Genomic DNA, 23,170 nt, shown 5'->3' with positions numbered 1-23,170 from the left:
TCGTCATCATTAATATCACTGAGTATGAGGAGGAGTAAAGAAACGTTGCAAAGATGAATTATAAACCCTGATGGTAGCCACAGTTTATGTTGAAAATAAATGCCATTTGATATGCAAAGCCCACAACAGTTTTACTTACTACTTCATGTAGCCCACATCATTTTCCACAATCCAGTGGAGTGGTGCGTTCATGTACTGCCCAAACGGCACCACCAGCTTTCCCAGGCACATATGGCGTGATGGCGCAGGGATGCCCTCTGCTCGAAGGAGCTTCTGTGCATGGGCCAGGGCAGTGGCCTGGTTCATCAGCTCCTGGGGAGGACTGGGGAAGGAGAGCTTTTTTTCCCCCGATAGGTACGGGACTCCTTGCTGGCCGCCAACACAGCCTGTTGACGACTTGCTGGGGCCTCGGGGTTGACCACTCGTATGACTGGGGTTGCCATCTTCAGTGGTAGAAATACAGCTCTACAGACGCTTCTGAAATACACCAAGGTACAATAACGAAACAACATTATTATTTAGATTTACACCAATTTGCCAAATCATTTCCACCTGAATGAATTCAAGTCATGTAAAATACACAAACTGAGAAGGTGTATGCTTTTGTGTGACTGTTGCAGATCAGTGTTAGTGTGCTACCAATGATTCTGTAATGGTGTAATGGAGTGGCTGAATCCAAGCGCAGAGCGCAGGGGTATAAATCAGTGGCGTTGTTAGAGATAAAATTGTACGGGGGCACAGGCCCCTATTCATATCCCTTTTTTTTCTTCCAAGCTTGTTGCGCTCAAAACACTACTAGGCTATAGAAACTCCCCTTGCTTAACCCACTATACAACAGTTCAGGGACGCAAGTTCGATATCAGCTTTGGCAGGAACATCTATAGTTAATGCAAGCGCACACATTTTGTTTTAGTCAAAATAAGATCGGTAGGCCTATCATTTAGAAACTTTCTTTAGTTTTGTAATGTTTTCTTAGCCTACCTCAATTCTGACTTGTGCCGAGTCCGACACCTGGACTTCTGTGTGCGTGCTGCAGTGGCTATTTGGCAATCTCAGAAGAGCACGCATAGGTTTGTGTTTTCAGTTAAACTGCTTTGATTATACAAGCGTTGATTGGGATACTGCGTTTATTTTTTCCGGGATTATCAACCTAAATTAATGCACTGACAAAGTAAATTGTTAAAACTTAAACTTTCGATTTTACTGGGGCACACCAAATTTATACTGGGGCACGTGCCCCAGTAAAAATTGTCTAACGACGCCCCTGGTATAAATTGAAAACCAAAATCAAATCAGGTACAGGTCCAGATACAAAAGAATAGGATTGAAGTGTTTCCAAATGGGACAATACTTGCAGACCGCTTCGTAGATTTGGTATGGTGGCAAACAGCAAACAGTACTTCCAAAAGGACTGGGTGTGAATAAACAGTTAAAGTAGTGGCAGTAAGTGGCAGAGGGAGAACAGGTGAGTGGAATCAGTAATCAGTACTCCGGAGGTGCACTGGAGATTTACCAGTTTAACAACTTTTAGCCTTGAATATAGTATTATAGTATATAATATAAACCCAATAATACTATTTAGACACCCCCCCAAAAAATTACAGACGTTTTGTGTAGATGGCATAACAAATACGATCTTAAATAAATATGTAAAAAGTACGAAATAATAATTTAAACAAAAATTATATCCAATTTATTTTAATACAATACATTAAATACATTTTCTCATATATGTTCTATAGTTAAGCTTACTGTCCAGTTCATGTCCTGAAAACATGTTATCCAATCAGAATCGTCCGTCTCTATTAAGGGCCAGTTAGCTGGCTCATTCATTGGTTAGGACTTTGCAAATCCTGGGGAAGGCCAAGCTATGTGTTCTGGTGTGAAGAGTGACGGGCAAATCGACCAATCATGCTTTGATTTCAAGTGGGCGTGAACAAAACAAAACATTGTATGCCTTCATGAAGTCCGAATCTCTTGCAGAGTGGTGAAAGCGGCTGAGAGACAGAGGCACCGTCCACACTAGCCCAGGTACATTTAGAAACGCATACATATGTCTGCGTTTGCACCTCCCGTCCACACTAATACGGCGTATTCGGACTGAAAACTGAGCTTTTCGAATACGCTCCCCTAGCCGGAGACTTTTGAAAACGCCGGGTTCGCGTAGAAGTGTGGACGGGGTCCACGGAGCTTTTCAGATACGATGACGTTCAGTTGCAATGACACTGGGGTTAGCTTGCGCTCTTTAGCTATAGCTTATGTCAAGATGAACATGGAAGGTGAAAGAAATATGCTGCTCCATCTCTATAATGTATTTACCAGTTTAGTTAGTGTACTACTTCAGATACAGGTACTATCACTTAATAGATATGCGTTACTCCTACGCAGAAGGTGAGCGTTGTACTCGGTGTCCCTGAACAGATGTTATTGACGTTATGGTCTATTTGTTTACATCCGTGTCGTCGTTAGCTAGTTAAAGGATTGCACTTGTTTAACCCATTCAATTAATCGTATTGTTGCTTTTTTCCGCGAAGATTTTTTTCTCGGAGGTGATGGCCCAGCTGTAGTACTCACGGTTCGCCACTGCTATTTACAATGTTTTGAAACTTTGTATAAACATGACTTACCAGAATTACAATAGTAGGGTCAATAGGGATGGCTCAGCGCTGTCACTTGGTAAATACGATCTTAAAAATGTAATACGATCTCTGTTAGGATGGAGTGAGTGAGGGGATTTAACGGAGATGTGCTACTTTACTTTACTGTACTTTACAGTAGCTAGCTCTACTGTACCTGTCTACAGAAATATAGCTAATACATTTCCCGTGCAGTTGCTCCTGAGATAATGCGCTAGGCTACACAGCCGGCACTTATCGAGTCGATCTCACTGTACTTTGATGGGATGTCACAATGACGTATCCTCGGCACAGTCTCAAGTCTCTCTCTCTCTCGTGATCATTGAACGTTTATATGTTGCTTTCTCTTGGTGTCATTGGACTATTGTAATATCAGAGGTGGGCTTTCAAGGGGCAGGGCAGGGCAGTGGAGAGGAGGGGTGACCCACGGGGGTGGGGGGATGGGTCTGAGTGGGAGAGAGGACCCGGTGAGAGAAGAGAAAAAAAAGAAAAAAAGCTTACAGCACCTGGTATTCCCAGGCGGTCTCCCATCCAAGTACTAACCAGGCCCGACCTTGCTTAGCTTCCGAGATCGGACGAGATCGGGCGTGTTCAGGGTGGTATGGCCGTAAGCGAAGGAAGGAGTGGGTCATAGGCTACTTATACATGACAGCGCTCTGCCCAGTAGCTCAGTTTGCCTTGGGATTCCTCCTTAGTTTTTTGTGGTCAGTTTGACTTCATTCTTAGTGTTGTTATCGTCTCTCTCTCTCTCTCCCTCTCTCGTGATCATTGAACGTATATATGCTGCTTTCTCTTGGTGTCATTGGACTATTCTAATATCAGAGGTGGGCTTTCAAGGGGCAGGGCAGAGGAGAGGAGGGGTGACCCATGGGGGTGGGATGGGGGGATGGGGGGATGGGGGTGAGTGGGGGGATGGGGGTGAGTGGGGGGATGGGGGTGAGTGGGAGGTGGGGCTTGCTCCCTTCAGCCCGCCCCTTCCATTGGCAGCTTTTTCAGCCTGTCTGCGTACCGCGGGTGCCTGCGGCAGCCTTGGCACGAGGGTCAGAGGACCCGTCTCCCTTCCAACTCATACTTACCTGGCAGGGGAGACACCTTGATCAGGAAGTATCCAATCGGCACTCTGGTTTCCGTTAAGCCGTGGTGGTCGGGAAAGAAATCGAAAGTCCGTTGTCTTGCGGTGTATGTGACACGGCTTGCGATTGCTTTGTTGGCTCTACGGTGGAGGCCAGTTTCCGATTCCCCTCTCTCTCTCATTCTTTCCCCCCCTTTTCTCACCACTTGGCTGGAGACAGAGGCAGAATACGTGGCTTGCCCGCGGTTCTGCCAAAAATCTCCGGCCCAACCACCCAGCTGCGGATCACCTCGAACAGGCCTGGAACCCTCCGGTGCCACAGGGCCTGGTGAGGGGCGGGAGGCAGGGAGGCAGGAGGCGGGTGCTAGGTCGTGGAAGACCAGCCCTGACCTTTCAGGCTTTCCCGGTACCCCGCCGACTCCCAGACCCGACCAGCTGCGGAACACCCAGGACAGGGCCGGAATCCTCCGGTGCCTGCTGGCCCCGGTGAGAGGCGGGAGGCAGAGGAACGGAGGGAGGTGCTCGGTCGGTGCAGACCGGCACCCCCCCTCGACTCCCAGTACCCCCGCATCTCCCGGATCCCCATACCCCCCCCCCCCCTTGCGGCTGGCCAGACCGCTTGACGTGTCGGGACCAGGAGGCCAGACCAGACCCGGAGGAAGGAGGGAAGGACGGGAGAGAGCCCCACCACCTACGCCGAGAGCAGGCAGGCCACAGGAGAGTGGCACGCCTAGGGCCAAGCACTCTTGTGGCTCTGCCCTGCTCTCAGGTCTTCCTCTGCCCTCCACAGGAAGACTGTCCACCCAGACCAGACGGGAGGAGGGCCAGGAGCCCCAACAACACCTCTAGGAGCAGGCGGGCCACAGGAGAGTACCGTCCCTTGGGGACGGTCTACCGAGTGGTCCCGCCGGCTCTTGAGTCTTCTTCTCTCCCCCCATCCTTGCAGGTTCAGGGACACGCACCACCACCACCACTATGGCTGCCAGGATGAACCCTGGGGCGATGAGACGGGTGAACGCCGTCAGAGTGACAGTGAAATCCGATGAGGCTGCCGGGGACGGAGCCACCAAAGGATTCACACCCACGACAGGACAGAGAGACACCACAACCGAAATGACCCGCCTGGAATTCAGCAGAGCCGTACTCCAACGAGGTATGGGCTTTGTGCCGCTCAATCTCAACTGCCTGGTGAAACCACCCTCAACCCCCAACACCTTTGAGGTCAGTTTCAAAACACCACAACTGTTAGAGCAATTTTGGACCATGTACCGCCAGAACAAAAATAACCCGCCTTTCAGCCATCTCCACACAGAACCACTTTCAGACAGGGAAAATAAAGTAGTCACTATCCAATTTCACAATGAAGCTGTACAGGAGTACGACGTGGAGGTTTGGCTGCGCCGCTATGCCCGCGTCAACTCTGGAGCGAGGAGGGTCCTGGACGAGGATGGAGTGTGGACCGGGGCACGGAAATGGCTGGTCCAGCTCACACCGGATCCTTCAGCGGTGGGCGGTGTCCAACACATCCCCAGTACCATCAACCTGGGGAACCACAGGGGCACCGTCCACTACTATGGTATGCCCAAATTGTGCAGGACCTGCGGCCACCTTGGACATCTGGCCGCGGCCTGCACAAAGATCATCTGCCGCATCTGCCGAGGGGAACACCCCACGGCGGAATGCACTAACACACGCCCCTGCAACCTGTGTGGGCTTCAGGGACACCTATACAGAGACTGCCCCCATTCCTACGCCAACAAGACGAGGAGGCCGGCCAACCCCCCCCCCTACGGCACCGCCCGGAGCACAACATCGGACGGAGCAGGCCGACCCCCCTCCCCCCTCCCCCCCCCCTTCCCCCTCCCCCCCCTCAGACTCTTCCACACCCCCCCTATTCATTATTACTGACCCCGACCCGGTATCGGACCCCGACCCGGTACCGGCCCCCTCCACCGAACCCCCGACCGACATCCACCCCCTCTCCCCATTCCCGGGGGCAGTCTCATCCCCGACGACACAACCTGACCTACCGGACTCCCAGACAGACCTACCAACCCCTCTCCAGCCGACCCCCACCACAGCGAATCCACCTGGGACAACACGACCGGACTCTGACTCCACCGACATGACCTCCCCAGTGTATCTTGCGATACGTACATCCACCCCTGCCAGGCCGGTGAACGTGAGGGAGCCGGCTCTGGTAGGGATCATTCCCTCCCACGATTTACCCCCACACTCCCAGTCACTTTACAACGAGGACTCACCACTCACGGACTGGAACATGGTCGTTCTGAAGAGGAAGCGCCAACCCACTACTGCCACCTCCGAAGACGACTCCACCCCGACTTCTGACTCTCCATCTCCCCCGAAACCACCACCAAAGCCTCCAGGCCCCCCTCCCCCTCCCTCTCCCCCCCTTCCCCCCCGACCTCGCCCGGTTCCCAAGTCCAGACACCAACCCCCCACAGCAGTCTCTGAGCCCACACAGGATCAGACCGGCCGGCCCCGGCCCACCCAAGGACCCTCCGTGCCAGCCGAATCTCCACCACCAGGCAGACGGTGGGGGGACGACGAAGCCGTGAGCAACCAGGGGGAGGTGCCCGACCCGGAATATGCACAGGAGGCCATCAGGAACCTCCAAATCATCGCCACAGGAATCGCCGGACCCGTCAAACCATCACAATCACCATGACCATCACAATAACATCACTCAACACCCGCAGTATGTTACGACTGGAGAAGAGGGCAACCGTATTCAGACACCTCTCAACACAACCGGCCGACATCTACCTCCTCCAGGAGTGTGCCATCCCCTACATGGGGATGGATGCAATTCTGGAGAGGGAGTGGACTCGAGGAGACTCTCTCTGGTCAGGTTCCAACACCAATAAGGTGGATGGGGTCGGGATGTTGGTGGCCAATCCATTCCTTCGACAAACCAGCCACCGAATCGTCGAGAGCGGGCGGATCCTGGCCGTCGACCTGGAGGTCCGGGGTTCCCCGCTCAGGGTCATCAACGTCTACGGCCCCTCCAACGCCACAGAGAGAGTCTCCCTCTACGCGAAGCTCCGACCTCTCCTGATGACCCCCATGCCAGTAGTGGTAGGGGGTGATTTCAACTGCGCCCTGAGGGATGAGGATCGGAGCAAACCCTGGAAGGACAGATCCACCAAAGCGCACTACAGGACATCATCAATGACTTCTCCCTGACGGACGTCGGCGGCACCTCCCCCCCAACACACACGTGGGTGAGACCCTCTGGCTCTGCCTCTTCAATGATCGACATGTTCTTGCTCTCGCCAGGTCTGGGAGTGTGTTCATTCAAGACCCAGGCGACGCACTTCTCAGACCACAGGATGCTGACCGTGACCCTGCGATGGGAGGGGCCAGCCAGACCAACGAGGGGGCCCTGGAGGATGAACACATCTGTACTCCAGGACCCCTCTATCAGCCACTCCTTCTCCAGGCGCTACCTGGAGTGGAGGACCCTGAAGGAACTATTTACATCCCCGATAGAGTGGTGGGAAATGGTAAAGTCCCGGGTCAAGGGGTTCTTCGGGGGGGTGGGGAGGAGGAAGGCTCGGGAACAGAGGGCCCGCTTCCACCACCACAACGGGGCCCTGCAACGCCTGAGCCTCCTCCAACTCAGAGGATTTGATGTGACCCGGGAGCTGTCAGAGACCAAGGAACACCTGGCCACACTCTATCGGGAAGAACAGGAGAGGAAGACTTTCAGGGATAAACTCCAGGGCCTGGAGGAGGAAGAGAAATGTACCAAACACTTTTTCCGCAGGGCACGGTCTAAACAACAAGGCATCCTGTCCCTCTACGACACCAGCGGCCAGACCGTCACGGACAGCGACGACATCAGGAGGGTGACCGAGGAGTTCTACGGCCGGCTGTTTGACACCAAGCCGGCGGACGGGACGCTGGCGGAAACCTTCCTCGACGGTCTGGACCAAATCAAAGAGGGGGGCGAGGGCGAGGAACCAGAGCTGAGTCTGGAGGAGCTCACCCGGGCCGTGCACGCCATGAACACCCAGAAGGCCCCGGGACCGGACGGGATCCCGGCAGAATTCTATCAGGCCTTCTGGGAACTCATCAAGGGCGATCTGGCTCAGGTCCTCCGAGCGGTCTACAGGGAAAGGAGGCTAGGAGAATCGATGCGACAGAGTACAGTAACACTAATACCCAAGAAGGGGGACCTCAAGGACCTCCGGAATTGGCGCCCCATCAACCTCCTCTGTTCCGATTATAAAATACTCACGAAGGCCCTCATGTGGCGCTTCCAAAAACACCTCCCCGCAATCATCAACCCGGACCAGACCTGCGGCGTCCCCGGAAGGTCCATTAATGACAACCTGCTCCTGGTGAGAGACCTCATCCTTCACTCCCAGGAGCGGAGGTCCCCCTTCGCACTCCTCTGCCTCGACCAAGAGAAGGCCTTCGACCGGGTAAGCCATGGCTTCCTGCAGGAGGTGCTAGGGAGGATGAACTTCCCAAAACACCTCATCCACTGGACCAGGCTCTGCTATAACAACATCACGAGCAGAGTCCTGGTCAATTCACAGCTGACAGACCCCTTTCCCATCCGGTCTGGGGTCAGACAAGGATGCCCCCTAGCACCCCTGCTGTATGTCATTTACCTGGAGCCTTTCCTCCGTAAAATAAGAGCGACACAGAACATCCAGGGTTATCACCTCCCGGGGGCCCAGGGAGAGAGGCTCCAGGTGGTGGCGTACATGGACGACATCACCATCGTCGGCACAGATAGTCGTTCCATCGCCGCGGCAACGAGGGTGGTGGACGACTACTGTGCAGCCACCGGCGCCCTGGTCAATCGAGGTAAGAGCGAACTGTACCTGTCGCAATACTGGAAAGAAGACATAGCCACCTCTTTCCCTGTAAAGACAGACAACATCAAGCTGCTCGGAGTCACCTACCAAAACAACGGGAAAGGGACCCTGACCTGGGCCAACACCATCAAACATGCCAAGCAAAAGATCGGCCAATGGAGTGCACGGTCCCTCACAATAACGGGTAAGATCTTGATCCTGAAGGCAATAATCCTCCCCATTCTCCTCTACGTCGGGAGGGTGTTTCCCCCGGACAGGGTGACGAGCAAAACCATCGAGCGCCTGATGTTCACCTTTGTCTGGGGGAGCACCATGGAGCGCTTGAAAAGGACCATCATGTTCAGCGCCGAGGAGAAGGGGGGGAAGGGGGTCCCAGACATCCTCAACATCATCAGGGCACAGGGCCTCTCCCAACTGGTCACAAACATCCATAAACCGGACAGGAAGGCAGGAACCTTTGAGAGGTACTTCGCCACACCCACACTCAGAGCACTCCGTTTCACCAACACTGCCATTAACCACACTGCGCCCTACTGCTGGGACCCCCCACAAGTATACAGGGAGTGGAAGAACTTTGCCTTCAGGACGGGTCTGCCCACAGCCGGCCTGGCCTCCTGGAAATACAAGGACATCATGGCACACATCAGAGGGAAGGACACCATCACACCACCCAAGGCCAGGCCGGCCCTGGACATCCAACAGGTATGGAAAAACATCAACCATAAATGCATCAACAATAAACAAAAGGATCTGAATTGGTCAACTGCTCACGGCTGTCTCCCCACCAGAGAATTCATGTATAGACGGCGCATGGCCCGTACCGAGCTCTGCCCCCACGGTTGCACTGACACTGAAAACATTTACCACCTGTTCGTCAAGTGCACCGTGGCCAGGCGGGTCTGGGCCCTGTTTGTTCCCTCTGTCTCCCTCTACAGGAACAACGCCTTGCCTCGCTTGACGGCGGACGACATCCTGTTCGGTCCTCCGGGGGGTTGTACGACCCCCCGCCTACAACATCAGTGGAGGATCGTCAGCACCGTCAAGCAGGTGATATGGGAGACAAGAAACAGCAGGGTCTATCATCAACAGGATCAACCCTTCATCGTCCAGAGGAGGAGAATCACGCTCCTCCTCAGGGACTACGCCATTCTGGACTTCAAAAATAATCCGGACACCGCCAGAGACACATGGGGGGTGGAGAGGTGGAAGGACGTGTCCATCTAGCTCCTCCCCCCATGCCATCACACCATCTCTGCACTCCACGCTCCGTCCCCGAACGCCGACGGCGTTTCCACCCAACACCCTCATCGCCCCTACCACCCCCACCACCACTGCCCTGGCAGCCACCACTCCACTCACTTCACCACTTCACCCGTTCCGGCACCAAGCCCGAAGACCCGGGGACATCAACATCTGTCCCCAGTACGAGGGTCCGGAGAGGAGAAACCCACCAGGCCACAAGGGAAGTACACCAGCACACTACACCTGCACCCCAGTACGTTTGCTCACCCCCTCCTTTCCCCCCCTCTCCACCCTCTCCCCTATCACCTCACAGGGTTCCAGTTTGCCAAACACCGTCCCAGCAGCAGCACCCTCCACTTGACCCCCCCCCCCCCAAAGGACCAGCTATCACCCCTTCCCGGCACACCAGCTGCAGCACCAGGAACCCCTCTCCCTGGGCCCCCGAAAAGGACAATACACCCCCCCGACACAAGAACCCCCCCCCCCCCCCCCACTCATCAAGACGTCTGGCCCCTCCAACCCTCCCCACCCACACACCCCACCCCACTTACCGGAACTCTCATCTCAGACACACATCTTTTGCACGGCACTTGGACTCGGCCCGACCTACAGCACCCCCAACCATCCCTGGAGGAGGGGATACCCCCTCGAATGGCTCCTTCCGAGGTTTCTTCTAAATTTTCTCAAAGAGTTTTTTGTGAGGAGTATTTCCTCGCTTTCCTGGAGGGTTTTAGGTTGGCGCAGGGAGGGCCCACACTGTTGATTTTGTGTGTTTCGTTTTGAGGTAAGGGGTGATTGTGATTGACATATTGTCACTGGGTGAAATGTGGTGGAAGTTTTTACCAATACTGTAAATAACTGTTTTTAATTTTGGTAAAACCAATAAAAGCTTAAAGGTTCACCCAGGGCGAGGCTCGGCCATTGCACTTCGGCTGTGCTGACCTTTGCGAATTCCCCAAATGCGGGAATCTCGACTGCATAATTTCTGGTAGTGGGGGACTGCGTACGCGCTCTCCCCCGAACATGTTTGTGAAAAATAATAATCTGGCAAACTTGAGACCGGTCAAGCCAAGCGGTTGAGGAGCGGGGAAACAGTACCCCCTGCTGGTGAGAGAAGAGAAAAAAAAGAAAAAAAGCTTACAGCACCTGGTATTCCCAAGCAAATTCCCTTCCAAGTACATAAGAGATCGTAAGCCGTCCAATGGTTGAGCAGAGCTGAGCAGAGCTGAGCAGCAATCAGCCAATGGTTGAGCAATGCTGAGCAAAGCTCACGCTCAACAGACCAATCATTGAGCGAGGATCGGAATACGTCATCTAGCTGTGTGAGCTGTGCAAAAAATACTGGTGGCCATTGATGGATTGTCCGTTGACCGATTGGATTGTTTTATATACTCTCAGGTACGTTTGGTATAATTATGTGCTAAGTAATGAATGAAACTCGATATATTTGTGGATAATTTGCCTGATATTCAAGGTTTTACATGATCATAATATCTTGTCAGCGCCGTACTGACACTACTTTTCTAGCTCCGCTTGTTGACATTGAAATAGCTAGCCGCTAGGTTTTGAACTCTCTGAAATGCGTTTAAAATGCGACCAGACTATTGATTTTACATGTTGAGACCTTGAAGAATGTACTACTACTGTGTGGACTCTAAATGTAAAGCTTAAATATGCTTTAGATGCGTTACAATTTCAATCGCGATTAGCATGCTAAATGCATTGAAAATGAATGACTGAGCTAGGAATCACCGCTGTAATGAATTAACGATCCCTGGAAATTTTTCAAAAACGTGATCTGACACTCTAGCTCACTTCTTAATACCATAGAGATGGTGTTACAACAGTGTGGAGTTGAAATTCGATGTGTAAATATGCTTTAAAAGTGTAAACATGTCAATCGCGATTAGCATGCTAAATGCATTGAAAATGAATGAATGAGCTACGAATCACCGCTGTAGTGACCTGAAAATCCCTGGAAATTTTTCAAAAACGTGATCTGACACTCTAGCTCATTTCTTAAGACCAAAGAGATGGTGTTACAACAGTGTGGAGTTGAAATTCGATGTCTAAATATGCCTTAAAAGTGTAAACATGTCAACCGCGATTTGCATGTTAAAACAAAGTGATGAATGAATGGGCTGTTTTTGGTTACTACTTTTACGAGGGCTGCTGGGTCTCTAAAAATGTATTTAAGCACTCATCAGCTTTTAGTTTTACTAATTTATTCATGTTTTACTGTACCAGATGAAACATGGTGAAGGTGATCCCTGGAAATTCTTCAAAAACGTGATCAGACACTTTAGCTCACTTCTTAAGACCATAGAGATAGTGTTACAACAGTGTGGAGTTGAAATTCGATGTATAAATATGCTTTAGAAATGTAAACATGTCAACGCTATTTGCATGCTAAAAACAAAGTGATGAATGAATGGGCTGTTTACTGTACCAGATGAAACATTGAGAAGCCTAAACACAAGTGCCGGCGAGGCAGCAACTCTCTGGAGGGGTTGCACGCCCACCTGTTCAATGCCGTCCCTTCACAGCGATGTGGGATTATGCCATTCCAAGTGAGTGATTAAAACATAATATATATATATAAAGCTTTATTGCAGACACATGTTCATATAGCACATCATACAGTATCTTTTAAAAAGAAAAGTGTCAATGATAGTTTCAATGATACATTTTATTTCACAGCTCCAGTCATCACTTGTAAACATTGTACACAATAACAGTCAAAATGAAAATGTGTTTCAGGTATACTTGGTGTCCTTTGCCATGCAGTGGAACCACCGCATGGCATCGCTCCGTGTCGCTGGTGGTCATGGCCGGCAGACGTCGTGCTTGGACGCGCAGCAGATCCAGCGCGTCAACCAGCAAGCCGAGGTTCTCTTCGGCAAGGAGCACGTCCTGGAGCCCAACTTTGCTGCACCGATGCCGGTCCCCGAAGTGTACGAGCACCCCGACGAGGAGGAGCTCCTTGGTGTCGAGTACGCCATGTGCCAGTCCACCAGCTTCACTCCGAGGGACTACTACGTGCAGAAAGGTACAGTACTTGATCACATACTTAAACAATGAACCTGGTGCAAAAAAAACCTATTGTTGTGTAGACATGTTTGTGATTAGTACAATTACATATTTGCAGTTGAGGAAGAGCAGTCGCGTGAGGAAGAGGAGGAGGAGGAAGAGTCAACAGAGCAGGGAGACGACGAGACGGCGGACGAGGGTCTCGGCATGTCTTCTGATCCAGAGGAGGACCCGATAGACAGAGTCTGTGGGAAGCACGTCGTCCTCACCCAGGCAGAACAGGCGGAAGAGAAGGACAGTCCTGCCCTACAAGACGTGCTGATGAGCCATCGACATCTGCATCTGCCAGGTATAGAGGAAGTCGAAGCACTGGCCTTGCTCCTCCTGGAACTGGCCGACAACAGCGACCACCACCTAGTGCCGGCTGACCTCAGGCAGAAGATCGCCGCCGCCGCCAGCTCTCTCCACGACCACGACAAGACCGCCGCCCGCTTCGTCAAGCGATACGAGTCCAGGTGGGGCTACACTTTGTTCGGTCGGTGCCTTGGGGCGGACTCTCCCGAGACCAGAGCAGCCCAGAAAACAAAGTTTGGCTGCATGAGGTACGCTCAGGCGGCACAGGTGACCGAGGACAGTCGCCTGCTCTACCTCCTCCTCAAGATGCTGAAGAACCGAGCGCCGACCAATCAGCTCACCTCCCCCAGCAAGATCACGGCTTCTTTGAAGGGACAGTATAAGAGGATTGCAGACCGAGTCCGAGACGACCCCATCCTCGGCAGTCTCGCCATTCCACTGCCCAACTTGAACGCCAAGTCCATCTCGACCTTCACTGCCAGGGAGGAGAAAAAGGCCAACTACGGGGCGACTGTAGTGCCGAAGGTGACGCCTCACCTGAAAGTGCTGTCAGCTGTCACAGCCTGTGCCTCCTGTGAACCGGCCCGTTCAGCCCACGGCGTCATCCTCCTTCACTCGGCCAAAGCCTGCTGAGCCCACCCTCATTCTGCCGAGGCCTACTGCGTCCACCCACCTCCAGCCAAAGCCTGCTGCGTCCATCTATGGACCACCCCCTGTGTCGGCAGCACCCATACTGCTGGTTCTCCCCGCACAGCCACAGGCTCCCTCCGTCCTGTTTCGTGGGCCATCGTGCAGCCAGAGCTTTGTACCTCCTGCACCAACAGTCAAGGCATTCATGCCAAACAAGTCCTTGCGGCCATGTGGGGCTTGCCACGTGCCTAATTGTGGTGGACAGCGGAAGAGGTACACACCTTCCAAGGACAAAGTGGCTGGAAGCACCCAGAAGATATTCTCCTACTGTCCATCCACTAGGAAATCCACCACCTCTGGGTTTGACAAAGTGGTGTATGACAGCTTTGAACACTTTAAAAGTGTGGTGGATGTGGAGTTGGAAAAGAGTGTGTAAATAACTGTAAATATTTTACCTGTGTGATGCCACTTGCCATCTGTAAGAAAGAGAAAGAGGCTTGTTTGTTTGTTTGTGTGCTTGCACTTGCTGAAGCACTTTGAAACACAAACAAAATTATCTATTTATTTATATAGTTCAGAAGTTCAAAATAATGCACTTTACAGTTTTACTTAAGAATGTTCTTGTGTTAGTTTTTTATTATTATTTACGTTGCTGTTAAAATGCACTTTGTAGTATCTCTTTTTTTTATACAAACATCTTCTGGCCTATCTACAATATCAAGGCCAATCTAACCTCAATCATTTTAACCTTAATCAGTTCCTATCTAACACAAACAGTTTACATACCCTTTAGTGGTTGTTCATGTTCTGATAATATGTATTATTTACGTTGCTGTTAAAATGCACTTTGTAGTATCTCTTTTTTTTATACAAACATCTTCTGGCCTATCTACAATATCAAGGCCAATCTAACCTCAATCATTTTAACCTTAATCAGTTCCTATCTAACACAAACAGTTTACATACCCTTTAGTGGTTGTTCATGTTCTGATAATATGTGTTTTTGTCATGTGTGTGTGTGTGTTTGTTTGTTTGTCTTTGTCAGCTTCATGTCTTTGTAATGTTTGCATGTCTTTGTTTGGTTCGTGTTTAACAAAAGTTTGCCAAAGAAAACACACAAAAAAATGTAACAGGCTTGAGCCTTTATTTGTTGATTAGTGACCTGAGTCTTTGGATAATCCTGTTCTTTATTGGGCTTTGGCCTGTACAAACTAATTGTTAATTTTTATCTTAAGTACAAGTTTGTGTTTTTAATTATTATCAATGTTATTTATGTGCGCGTGTCCTTGTGATGTTTGTATGTCTGTCATGTTTAACTATTGTTCACATGTTTGTCTCGTGTTCTCGCTCGTAGATCTGTACCTTGTCGTGGTGAGCGAGCTTTAAACCAAACAGATCTTGTTTACTTGTGTTTTCATTCATTGCCTTTTAAATGAAACACATTCTGGGTGAAAAATAAAAGTTGTAAAAGTATTTTGGAGTCTCTGTATGCTTGGGTTTCAGAAGGGGTGGGATAGTGTAAAAAAAGACACATCAAAGCAATTAGAAGTCCTTGTTTCTTCTCCGCCACTACCACAGGTGTGAATACACCCCACTGTGCGCTGGCTGTACCCCCTGTGTGGTCACGAGTTCTGTGAAGGGCTTTGATGTCTTCCAGACAAAGTGAGAATGTACTGATACATTACAAAAAGGTAACTATGAAAATAATAAACAAAACATTCAGCAGACTAGTAGATTTCAATAAACCAGGCCTTGTATATGACAATTTCTGTAAATAACACTGACCACCAGATGGAACCATCCTTTTTGATCATTTTCGATCGATCCCAGGGTTGAGCAATATGTACTTGGGGGGGTCATGAGCCATTCCCAGGCGGTCGAACAGACAAGTCCCTACTAGCGGCCAATGGTTGAGCAGAGCTGAGCAGAGCTGAGCAGAGTTGAGCAGAAATTAGCCAATCATTGAGCCATGTTGAGCGAGCCCTTTGCTCAACAGACCAATCAGGCTCATGTTTGTCCGTGACGTCAAACTAGGTTCGTCTGTATTTTAAAAACAATGGCGGCTGCTAGTAACATGCGAATACAGTAATATACAGTCAATGCTCTCGTTTTTCCGAGGTAAGTTCTAATTTCTTAATTCTTGGCTCTTTTTGTAAGTAATTCGGGGGTGCATGTAACTAGCTAGGTGTCAGTTTTGTTGTGCTGAATTATTCTCTGAAAAACGGCAACAACGCCATTGTTTAAGCTAGCTAGCAACATATGAACCGGAGTTTCCAGCTACATTTAATCCTCTCGTTTCTCTCATTTAAATTCACATTTCTTAATTCTTGGCTCTTTCTGTAAGTAATTCGGTGGTGTATGTAACTAGTTAGGTGTCAGTTTTGCTTTGTTGATTCATTCTCTGAAAAATGGCAAAAACGCTATTGTTTAAGCTACATATGAACCGGAGATCCAGCTACATTTAATGCTCTCGTTTCTCTAATTTTCGTTCAAATTTCTTAATTCTTGGCTCATTTTGTAGGTAATTCGGGGGTGCATGTAACTACCAAGGTGTCAGTTTTGCTGTGTTGAATTATTCTCTGAAAAACGGCAACAACGCCATTGTTTAAGCTAGCTAGCAACATATGAACCGGAGTTTCCAGCTACATTTAATCCTCTCGTTTCTCTCATTTAAATTCACATTTCTAAATTCTTGGCTCTTTCTGTAAGTAATTCGGTGGTGTATGTAACTAGTTAGGTGTCAGTTTTGCTTTGTTGATTCATTCTCTGAAAAATGGCAAAAACGCTATTGTTTAAGCTACATATGAACCGGAGATCCAGCTACATTTAATGCTCTCGTTTCTCTAATTTTCGTTCAAATTTCTTAATTCTTAGCTCATTTTGTAGGTAATTCGGGGGTGCATGTAACTACCAAGGTGTCAGTTTTGCTGTGTTGAATTATTCTCTGAAAAACGGCAACAACGCCATTGTTTAAGCTAGCTAGCAACATATGAACCGGAGTTTCCAGCTACATTTAATCCTCTCGTTTCTCTCATTTAAATTCACATTTCTTAATTCTTGGCTCTTTCTGTAAGTAATTCGGTGGTGTATGTAACTAGTTAGGTGTCAGTTTTGCTTTGTTGATTCATTCTCTGAAAAATGGCAAAAACGCTATTGTTTAAGCTACATATGAACCGGAGATCCAGCTACATTTAATGCTCTCGTTTCTCTAATTTTCGTTCAAATTTCTTAATTCTTGGCTCATTTTGTAGGTAATTCGGGGGTGCATCTAGCTAGCTAGCTACCTAGGTGTCAGTTTTGCTGTGTTGATTGATTCTCTAAAAAACGGCAAAAACGCCATTGTTTACACATGCGGATTATACATGTTCCTCTTGTCATTAAATATGAGCCAGTTTTTCACTGATCGATAATCTGGTAGCTTTGCTGCAATATTTAGGTATGAGGTACGTGTTTTGGGTGTGTGACTTGTCTGCTGTGCAGTTTGAAACGGAATTGTAGCATGGATTTATATTGTTTGTGTACATGTAACTGCTGATTTTGGATAGGGAGAAGTTTAAGTTTTCTATTCCTGTTTCCACAGGTCCCAAGTTTCCTGCTTGAAACATGGAGAAGTGTAACGTGTGTAGCAAAAGTTTCACTTTAAAATCAAATTTGACACGACACATGAAGACCCATTTCGCCAAGGAAAACAAGTGTGATGTTTGTGGGAAAGAATTCACTTCCAAGCATCAGTTACACTCCCACCTCAAGCAACACCAGTACCCGAAGATCCCTTTGTACAGGCCGGGAGAGGCAAGGCTGCACTGTACGGAGGAAGCCAAGAGCGTGGCTGACCATGTGGCCAATGCACCCTGCGCAGCAATAGACCCCACATGGCTGAATCCTGAAACGGCAGAGGCGGAGGCGAAGAAATCTGGAGGGGAGATGTGGACAGCCCAGTTGGTCTGTACATTTGGAAGGTACGCCGGGCAATCCTTCAAATGGTTACTTGAAAACGACATAGGATGGGTTGTGTGGTTGCTCGCCGAGTACTGCTTGAAGGGGGAGCAGAACGACTTTCTCAAGTGGGAAAAGACACGGCTGCTTGAATTTGTCAAGGAGTTCCCTTCGGTGACTTGTCATCTTGAGAAGAGGTTGGAGGTAAGATGACTGAGTGAATGTCTTGTCTTTAGATGCTTTCACAATCAATTACTGTTTTGTTGATGAATAGAATTAGCACCTATCATCACCGTCATCACAAAGGCATTTACTATACATTTCTTGTAGAAACAGAAAACAGAGAAGGTAGAAAGAAAGAAGGCTGAGTGCACGGCCTCCAGGTTAGAGCAGGATCCCAACTATGCAACTGATGCTGAACTGTTGACTGCTGCAGGTGGGTAATTGTTAGGTGAATTCTCAGTATGAAGGCAGGCTGAAAAGAGTCACAACAAAGGATGGCCGGATCAAATCATCAGTTCAGGACAAACTGAGAGCATGAATGAATACCCTGTCTCTCATGACATGCTGAAATACAGTAGGTGGACAGTACATATATAAAATGCACAGAATCGTTTCCTTAAAGGGTCTCAGAGGTCAGTGCACTGATACCGTAAAAGAGGCAACAGTCAAACAAGTCCCTTATACAATATTACATACTGTAATTCATGTACATATTTATACATTGTGTTCTTCTATTATTCGAACAAAATTGATGCCAAAAGTGTTTTGGTCTAATGACATGTATCTACTAAATGAAATGTATTATTATAAAGCACTAATTGCAATTTTTGTGTGTCTCTTCAGAAAAACTCCTTCACGAGTCCGAGGTGCCTGTCTCCACACAGCTTACCACCTGGGGAAAGCTCAAACCAGGGGAAAACAGACCCAGCACATCTCAAGCAGAGGCCTTTTCCTCAGACTCCGGGGGCGTAGTGCTGGAGGGATGGCAGAGATACTGGGACCAACCACCTGCATCTGCTCAAGCCCTTGGTATGGCAGCTCCGAATGTCAAGTGGCTTAAACAAGACGAGACTTACGGTCTTTTTGAACGCTCAACCACGTACAGGAACGCCAGCGGAGAGACAGTGGAGAGAAAGCTGTTGAAGAAAAAGATGGAGTTCCACCCACCTCCTCTACCTACATCTGTCAAGGGAGCGGTGCCCAACATGCTGGCTTTTTTCACAACTCATACCTTCTTCTGGAGACCAGTCGGCGTCATGCAAGCCAAGATCCGCTGTCCCAACACAGACTGCTGTGCACCGCCAGGGGAATACCTGGAGTTGAAGGGCTTTGGCAGCTATGCTCGGCAAGTGTGCGGGATGAAGAACTACTACACCCTGTTGACCGAGAAGCTGAAGTGTCCATTTTGTGAAAAGGTTAGGCAGCCAGATAGAGGAGATGCACAACAGTACCTGTGGATGGCATACAGTCCCAAAATATTGATGAAGCTTGCCCCAGCCATCAGGTGCATGTTCCCTGCCATTCTGTGTGGTAAGCGTGCCATTGACAGAGGCGTGGTCACCCTGCTAGGCGACCGGCTAAACTCCACGTCCATGAGTAAGGTGCAAAGACTCTTGCAGCAGGGCCATGACGAGTGGTATGTGGAGCGCCGCGACCTATACCAGACCCTCCTGTATGAGGCACACACTTCAGGAATTCTGCCCTATGTTAAAGCTGCTGGCAGCTACACCCCTCCTCTCCCCATGTCCCCCCTGCCATGTCCTGCTGTCTTGAGGCGCGCACACCTCATTGCAGAGATGGAGATGATTCCAGTGTACAGGGCCTCCATCCTCAGCACAACTGGAGAAATACTCTGCATCGATGGCACAAAAAAGGTTTGTATATAATATCACTTCGATCAGTATTCTGTCATACTCATGAACTCACTAGTTCTTGATGATTGAATTGTGCATTATGATTTATAAAGAAACAATGTGTTTTTTAGATCCTCAAGAAGATATACGGTGATGGCCAGGACACCATGCAGTATGTCACCAGTGTATTAAACGAGTGGGGCCAGTTTGTGACAACAGTGGTCGTGGCAGCAGAGTCTGAGGGGTGCTACAGGCGTATGGCAAGAGGCCTGATTGCCAGGTTTCGGCGTGCCAAGGCCCCAGCGCCCAAAATAATCTATGCAGACAACAACTGCTGTCGGTAAATTAAACAACAATTATTTATAATGATAACACTAATGAGGAAATTGATATTTAAATTCATTGACCTTTTTGTACATGTGATGCAACAAACGTTGATATCATTTCAGTGACAGTGGGTCATCGTTTCTTGAGACCCTGTTCCATGACTGGGTTCAGGAGGGCACCATGGTCAGACTGGATGTCCGACACTGGCTGCACCGCTGGGAAGCAGTCGTCATCAAACAGAGCCATGCAAAGTACGGCGTCTTCATGAGTGCCTTGGCAGGGGCAGTGATGGCCTACAACCGGGATGACATGATGCTGCTGGTCCAGGCAGTCAGGAATGGTAACCCTGACCTGTATACCAACCATGCTGAAGAGGAAATGATCCATTTCCTCAAGCCTCACCAGGTGAAGGCCTACGTCAGACGCATCACCCGAGGTGTTGAGGTATGTTTTAAAGAAATCTATGCATGAGTAACATAAGTATGAAGCATCTGTCACCTTTTGTTAAAATATTTTTTACTGTACTGAATTACGATCAAATCTAATCATGAAAGATACATATACAATCATTAGAAATGAGCACAACAAAACTTCAATTTTTGAAATGTGATTTTGAATTATTGAAATGGGATTGAATGTTACAGGAGACTGCGTCTGTGGTGGAGGCCATCATTGCCGAGTTCAAGGGACCAGCTGGCCTTGATATTGATGGAATCCACCTCTTTAAGTCAGCAGAGGCAGTCGATGCTCACTGGACAAACGCAAGCAAGCATCTCAGTTGTATGCAGGTGAGTTTATGACTTTGTAGTTAATCCCTAAAGTTCTTTCTTTATCTAGACATTGTAAAATCATCTTGACATGCTTGGCAATGTGATGTGTTCTACAGGATCCTCCTGGTATACAGCTCTATGTGTCCGTGAAGGAAGTGGTGCTGAACGGTGTTCGGTTGAACAAGTACAGGTGCCGACGAGGCAGTAACTCTTTGGAGGGGTTGCATGCACACCTGTACAATGCCGTTCCTTCAAAGAGATGTGGAATTCTGCCATTCCAAGTAAATTATGAAATATAAACACTCCTTCATAGCAAATGTTCTATTTATAATCCATTATACATGTTTTCCATAGCTTTGATACATCATCCCTCCTAATTGTATATATTTTCTGTAACACATATACATGGTCATGTGTTTCAGGTGTATCTTATCACATTTGCTGTGCAGTGGAACAGCCGTATGGAATCACTCCGTGTTGCTGGTGGCAAGGGGCGGCAGACGACCTGTATGGATGCTAGGCAGATCCAGCGCATGAACCGGCAGGCTGAACTGCTCTTCGGCAAAGACCACGTGCTGGAGCCCAACTTCTTTGCTCCTCTGCCCTACCCAGAGAAGTACGACAGCCCAGAGGAGGAGGAACTTCTCGGCGTGGAATATGCCGCATGCCAGTCCACCGACTTCACTGCCGGGGATTACTATGCAGAAAAGAGTAAAGTCACACAGTACAGCACTTACTTATAAAGCAATGATGTTACTCATGTTTCCATACCCACTCCTTTCTGTCAACACTGTTTTAACTGTCCTGACACATTTGTTGTTTATACGTTACATATTTGCAGTTGAAGAAGAGCAGTCTCGTGACGTTGAGGAGTCTCGTGAAGGTGATCGTGAGGAGTCGGCTGAACAGAGCAAAGAGGAGTCAGAAGATGAGGGTGTTGACTTGTGGTCAGATTCAGGGGAAGATCACATGGACACCATCAGTAGGGCACATGTCAGCCTCACACAAGTAGAGCAGGTGGAGGAAGAGGATAGCCCTGCACTGCAGGATGTCCTGATGAAACAGAGTCATATGCATCTGCCAGGATTGGAGGAAGTAGAAGCACTGGCCTTGCTGCTTCTGGAACTGGCAGACAATAGTGACCAGCACCTAGTACCTGCCAAGCTGAGGCAGAAGATTGTAGCTGCTGCTGGTTCCCTTCTAGACCACGACAAGACCGCTTCGAGCTTTGTTAAAAAGTACGAGTCCAGATGGGGCTTCACCCTGTTTGGACGGTGTCTGGGGGCAGACACACCTGAGAACAGGGCAGCTCAGAAGACCAAGTTCAGCTGGATGCGTTACCCTCAGGCAGCACAGGTGACCGAAGACACCCGACTCTTGTACCTGGTCATAAAGATGCTGAAAAACCGTCCACCAGCCAGTCTCCAATCCAGCCCCAGTAAAGTGAATACTGCTATAAAGGCGCAGTACAAAAGGATTGTGGATCAAGTTAGGGACGATCCCATTCTGAGCAACCTGTCCATTCCCCTGCCAAATCTTAACGCCAAGTCAATCTCCAACTTCATCAGAAAGGAAGAGAAAAAGGCCAACTACTGGGCGACAGTTGTGCCCAAGGTGAAAGTCCACAAGAGAGTACTGTCTTATGACCCCATGCCAGAGGCACCTAATCTGCCAACAACCCTACCGGTTCCAGCTCGAGCTCAGGTACAGTACGAAAACCTGGATCACCTGGCTGGGGAAAGGCGTGGTGCAAAGCGAAGGTAAGTACATTCTTTCACAAGTAAACTTAACCACCAATTTACATAGTTGAATGCTTACACTATCCTGTCACTCCCCGCATGTTATTGCAGGCTAGAAATGAAGAAACCAGCAGAGCAGGGGAACAAGCCCATCCAGCCCAAGCCTGCCACGTACATCCCGCCTCAAGTGTCTGCAGCGCCAGTACTGCTGGTGGTCCCGGCACAGCCACGGGCTCCATCCATGATGCTGCTGGGGACATCCTGCAGTCAGGGCAGTGCTGGCTTTATTCCAGCAGCACCGCCACCTGTACCTGTGTCCAAACCAGCCAAGCCTCATAGATCCTTGAGGCCATGCGGGGCGTGCCAGGTACCCAATTGTGGGGGGCAGCGTAAGAGATACACACCCTCAAAAGATACGGTTTCTGGAAGCAACCAGAAAATCTTTACGTTCTGCCCTGTAACCAGAAAGGCCACCACTTTGGGTTTTGAAGGTGTGGTGTATGAAAGTTTTGAGCATTTCAAAAGGGTGGTTAATGATGTATTAGAAAAAAGGAAAGCACCTTAGTGCACTTGTGATTTCAGTTTTAGTTTGTATATTTTATATGGTTTATATTTTATTATGTTTGATATGTTCAATTTGTTTATATGTTTGATATGTTTGATATGTTTGATATGTTTGATATGTTTGATATGTTCAATATGTTTATATTTTATGTTTATAT

The 23,170-nt window shown here is 49.0% G+C and overlaps 3 protein-coding genes and 2 non-coding genes across 7 annotated transcripts; 4 read left to right on the top strand and 1 right to left on the bottom strand.

The window, feature by feature from the left end:
* The first annotated feature begins 1,957 nt into the window (after nucleotides 1-1,957).
* On the top strand, nucleotides 1,958-6,401 carry LOC124485242 (vegetative cell wall protein gp1-like). Of its 2 annotated transcripts, none has more exons than XM_047046708.1 (2): nucleotides 1,958-2,031; nucleotides 4,655-6,401. In XM_047046708.1, exon 2 carries the CDS (start codon nucleotides 5,069-5,071, stop codon nucleotides 6,398-6,400), a length of 1,332 nt encoding a protein of 443 aa, XP_046902664.1. In that variant the 5' UTR covers nucleotides 1,958-2,031; nucleotides 4,655-5,068; the 3' UTR covers nucleotide 6,401. The 2 variants fall into 2 exon arrangements, with proteins under 2 accessions (XP_046902664.1, XP_046902666.1); XM_047046710.1 differs by lacking the exon at nucleotides 1,958-2,031 and having other exon boundaries at nucleotides 4,770-4,861; nucleotides 5,075-6,401.
* On the bottom strand, nucleotides 3,131-3,249 carry LOC124486130. The gene has a single exon (XR_006958248.1). It is a non-coding gene; the product is annotated as a 5S ribosomal RNA (ribosomal RNA).
* Nucleotides 6,402-10,670: 4,269 nt separating the features above from the next.
* Nucleotides 10,671-10,826, top strand: LOC124485991. Its single transcript, XR_006958112.1, has one exon. It is a non-coding gene; the product is annotated as a U1 spliceosomal RNA (small nuclear RNA).
* Nucleotides 10,827-12,364: 1,538 nt separating this feature from the next.
* Nucleotides 12,365-13,823, top strand: LOC124485909. Its single transcript, XM_047047801.1, has 3 exons — nucleotides 12,365-12,376; nucleotides 12,594-12,855; nucleotides 12,955-13,823. Exons 1-3 carry the CDS (start codon nucleotides 12,365-12,367, stop codon nucleotides 13,821-13,823), a joined length of 1,143 nt encoding a protein of 380 aa, XP_046903757.1.
* A 2,035-nt stretch (nucleotides 13,824-15,858) lies between these two features.
* LOC124485240 lies at nucleotides 15,859-23,071 on the top strand. 2 transcript variants are annotated; one of them, XM_047046705.1, is made up of 10 exons: nucleotides 15,859-15,938; nucleotides 17,401-17,779; nucleotides 18,603-19,633; nucleotides 19,744-19,952; nucleotides 20,062-20,383; nucleotides 20,584-20,727; nucleotides 20,826-20,990; nucleotides 21,132-21,420; nucleotides 21,551-22,469; nucleotides 22,560-23,071. In XM_047046705.1, exons 3-10 carry the CDS (start codon nucleotides 18,791-18,793, stop codon nucleotides 23,011-23,013), a joined length of 3,345 nt encoding a protein of 1,114 aa, XP_046902661.1. In that variant the 5' UTR covers nucleotides 15,859-15,938; nucleotides 17,401-17,779; nucleotides 18,603-18,790; the 3' UTR covers nucleotides 23,014-23,071. The 2 variants fall into 2 exon arrangements, with proteins under 2 accessions (XP_046902661.1, XP_046902660.1); XM_047046704.1 differs by having other exon boundaries at nucleotides 17,401-17,960.
* Nucleotides 23,072-23,170: the final 99 nt, after the last annotated feature.

Source organism: Hypomesus transpacificus, chromosome 23 (assembly GCF_021917145.1).
Source record: "Hypomesus transpacificus isolate Combined female chromosome 23, fHypTra1, whole genome shotgun sequence".
Lineage (NCBI taxonomy): Eukaryota > Metazoa > Chordata > Actinopteri > Osmeriformes > Osmeridae > Hypomesus > Hypomesus transpacificus.
This window is presented reverse-complemented; position numbering and strand designations above follow the sequence as displayed.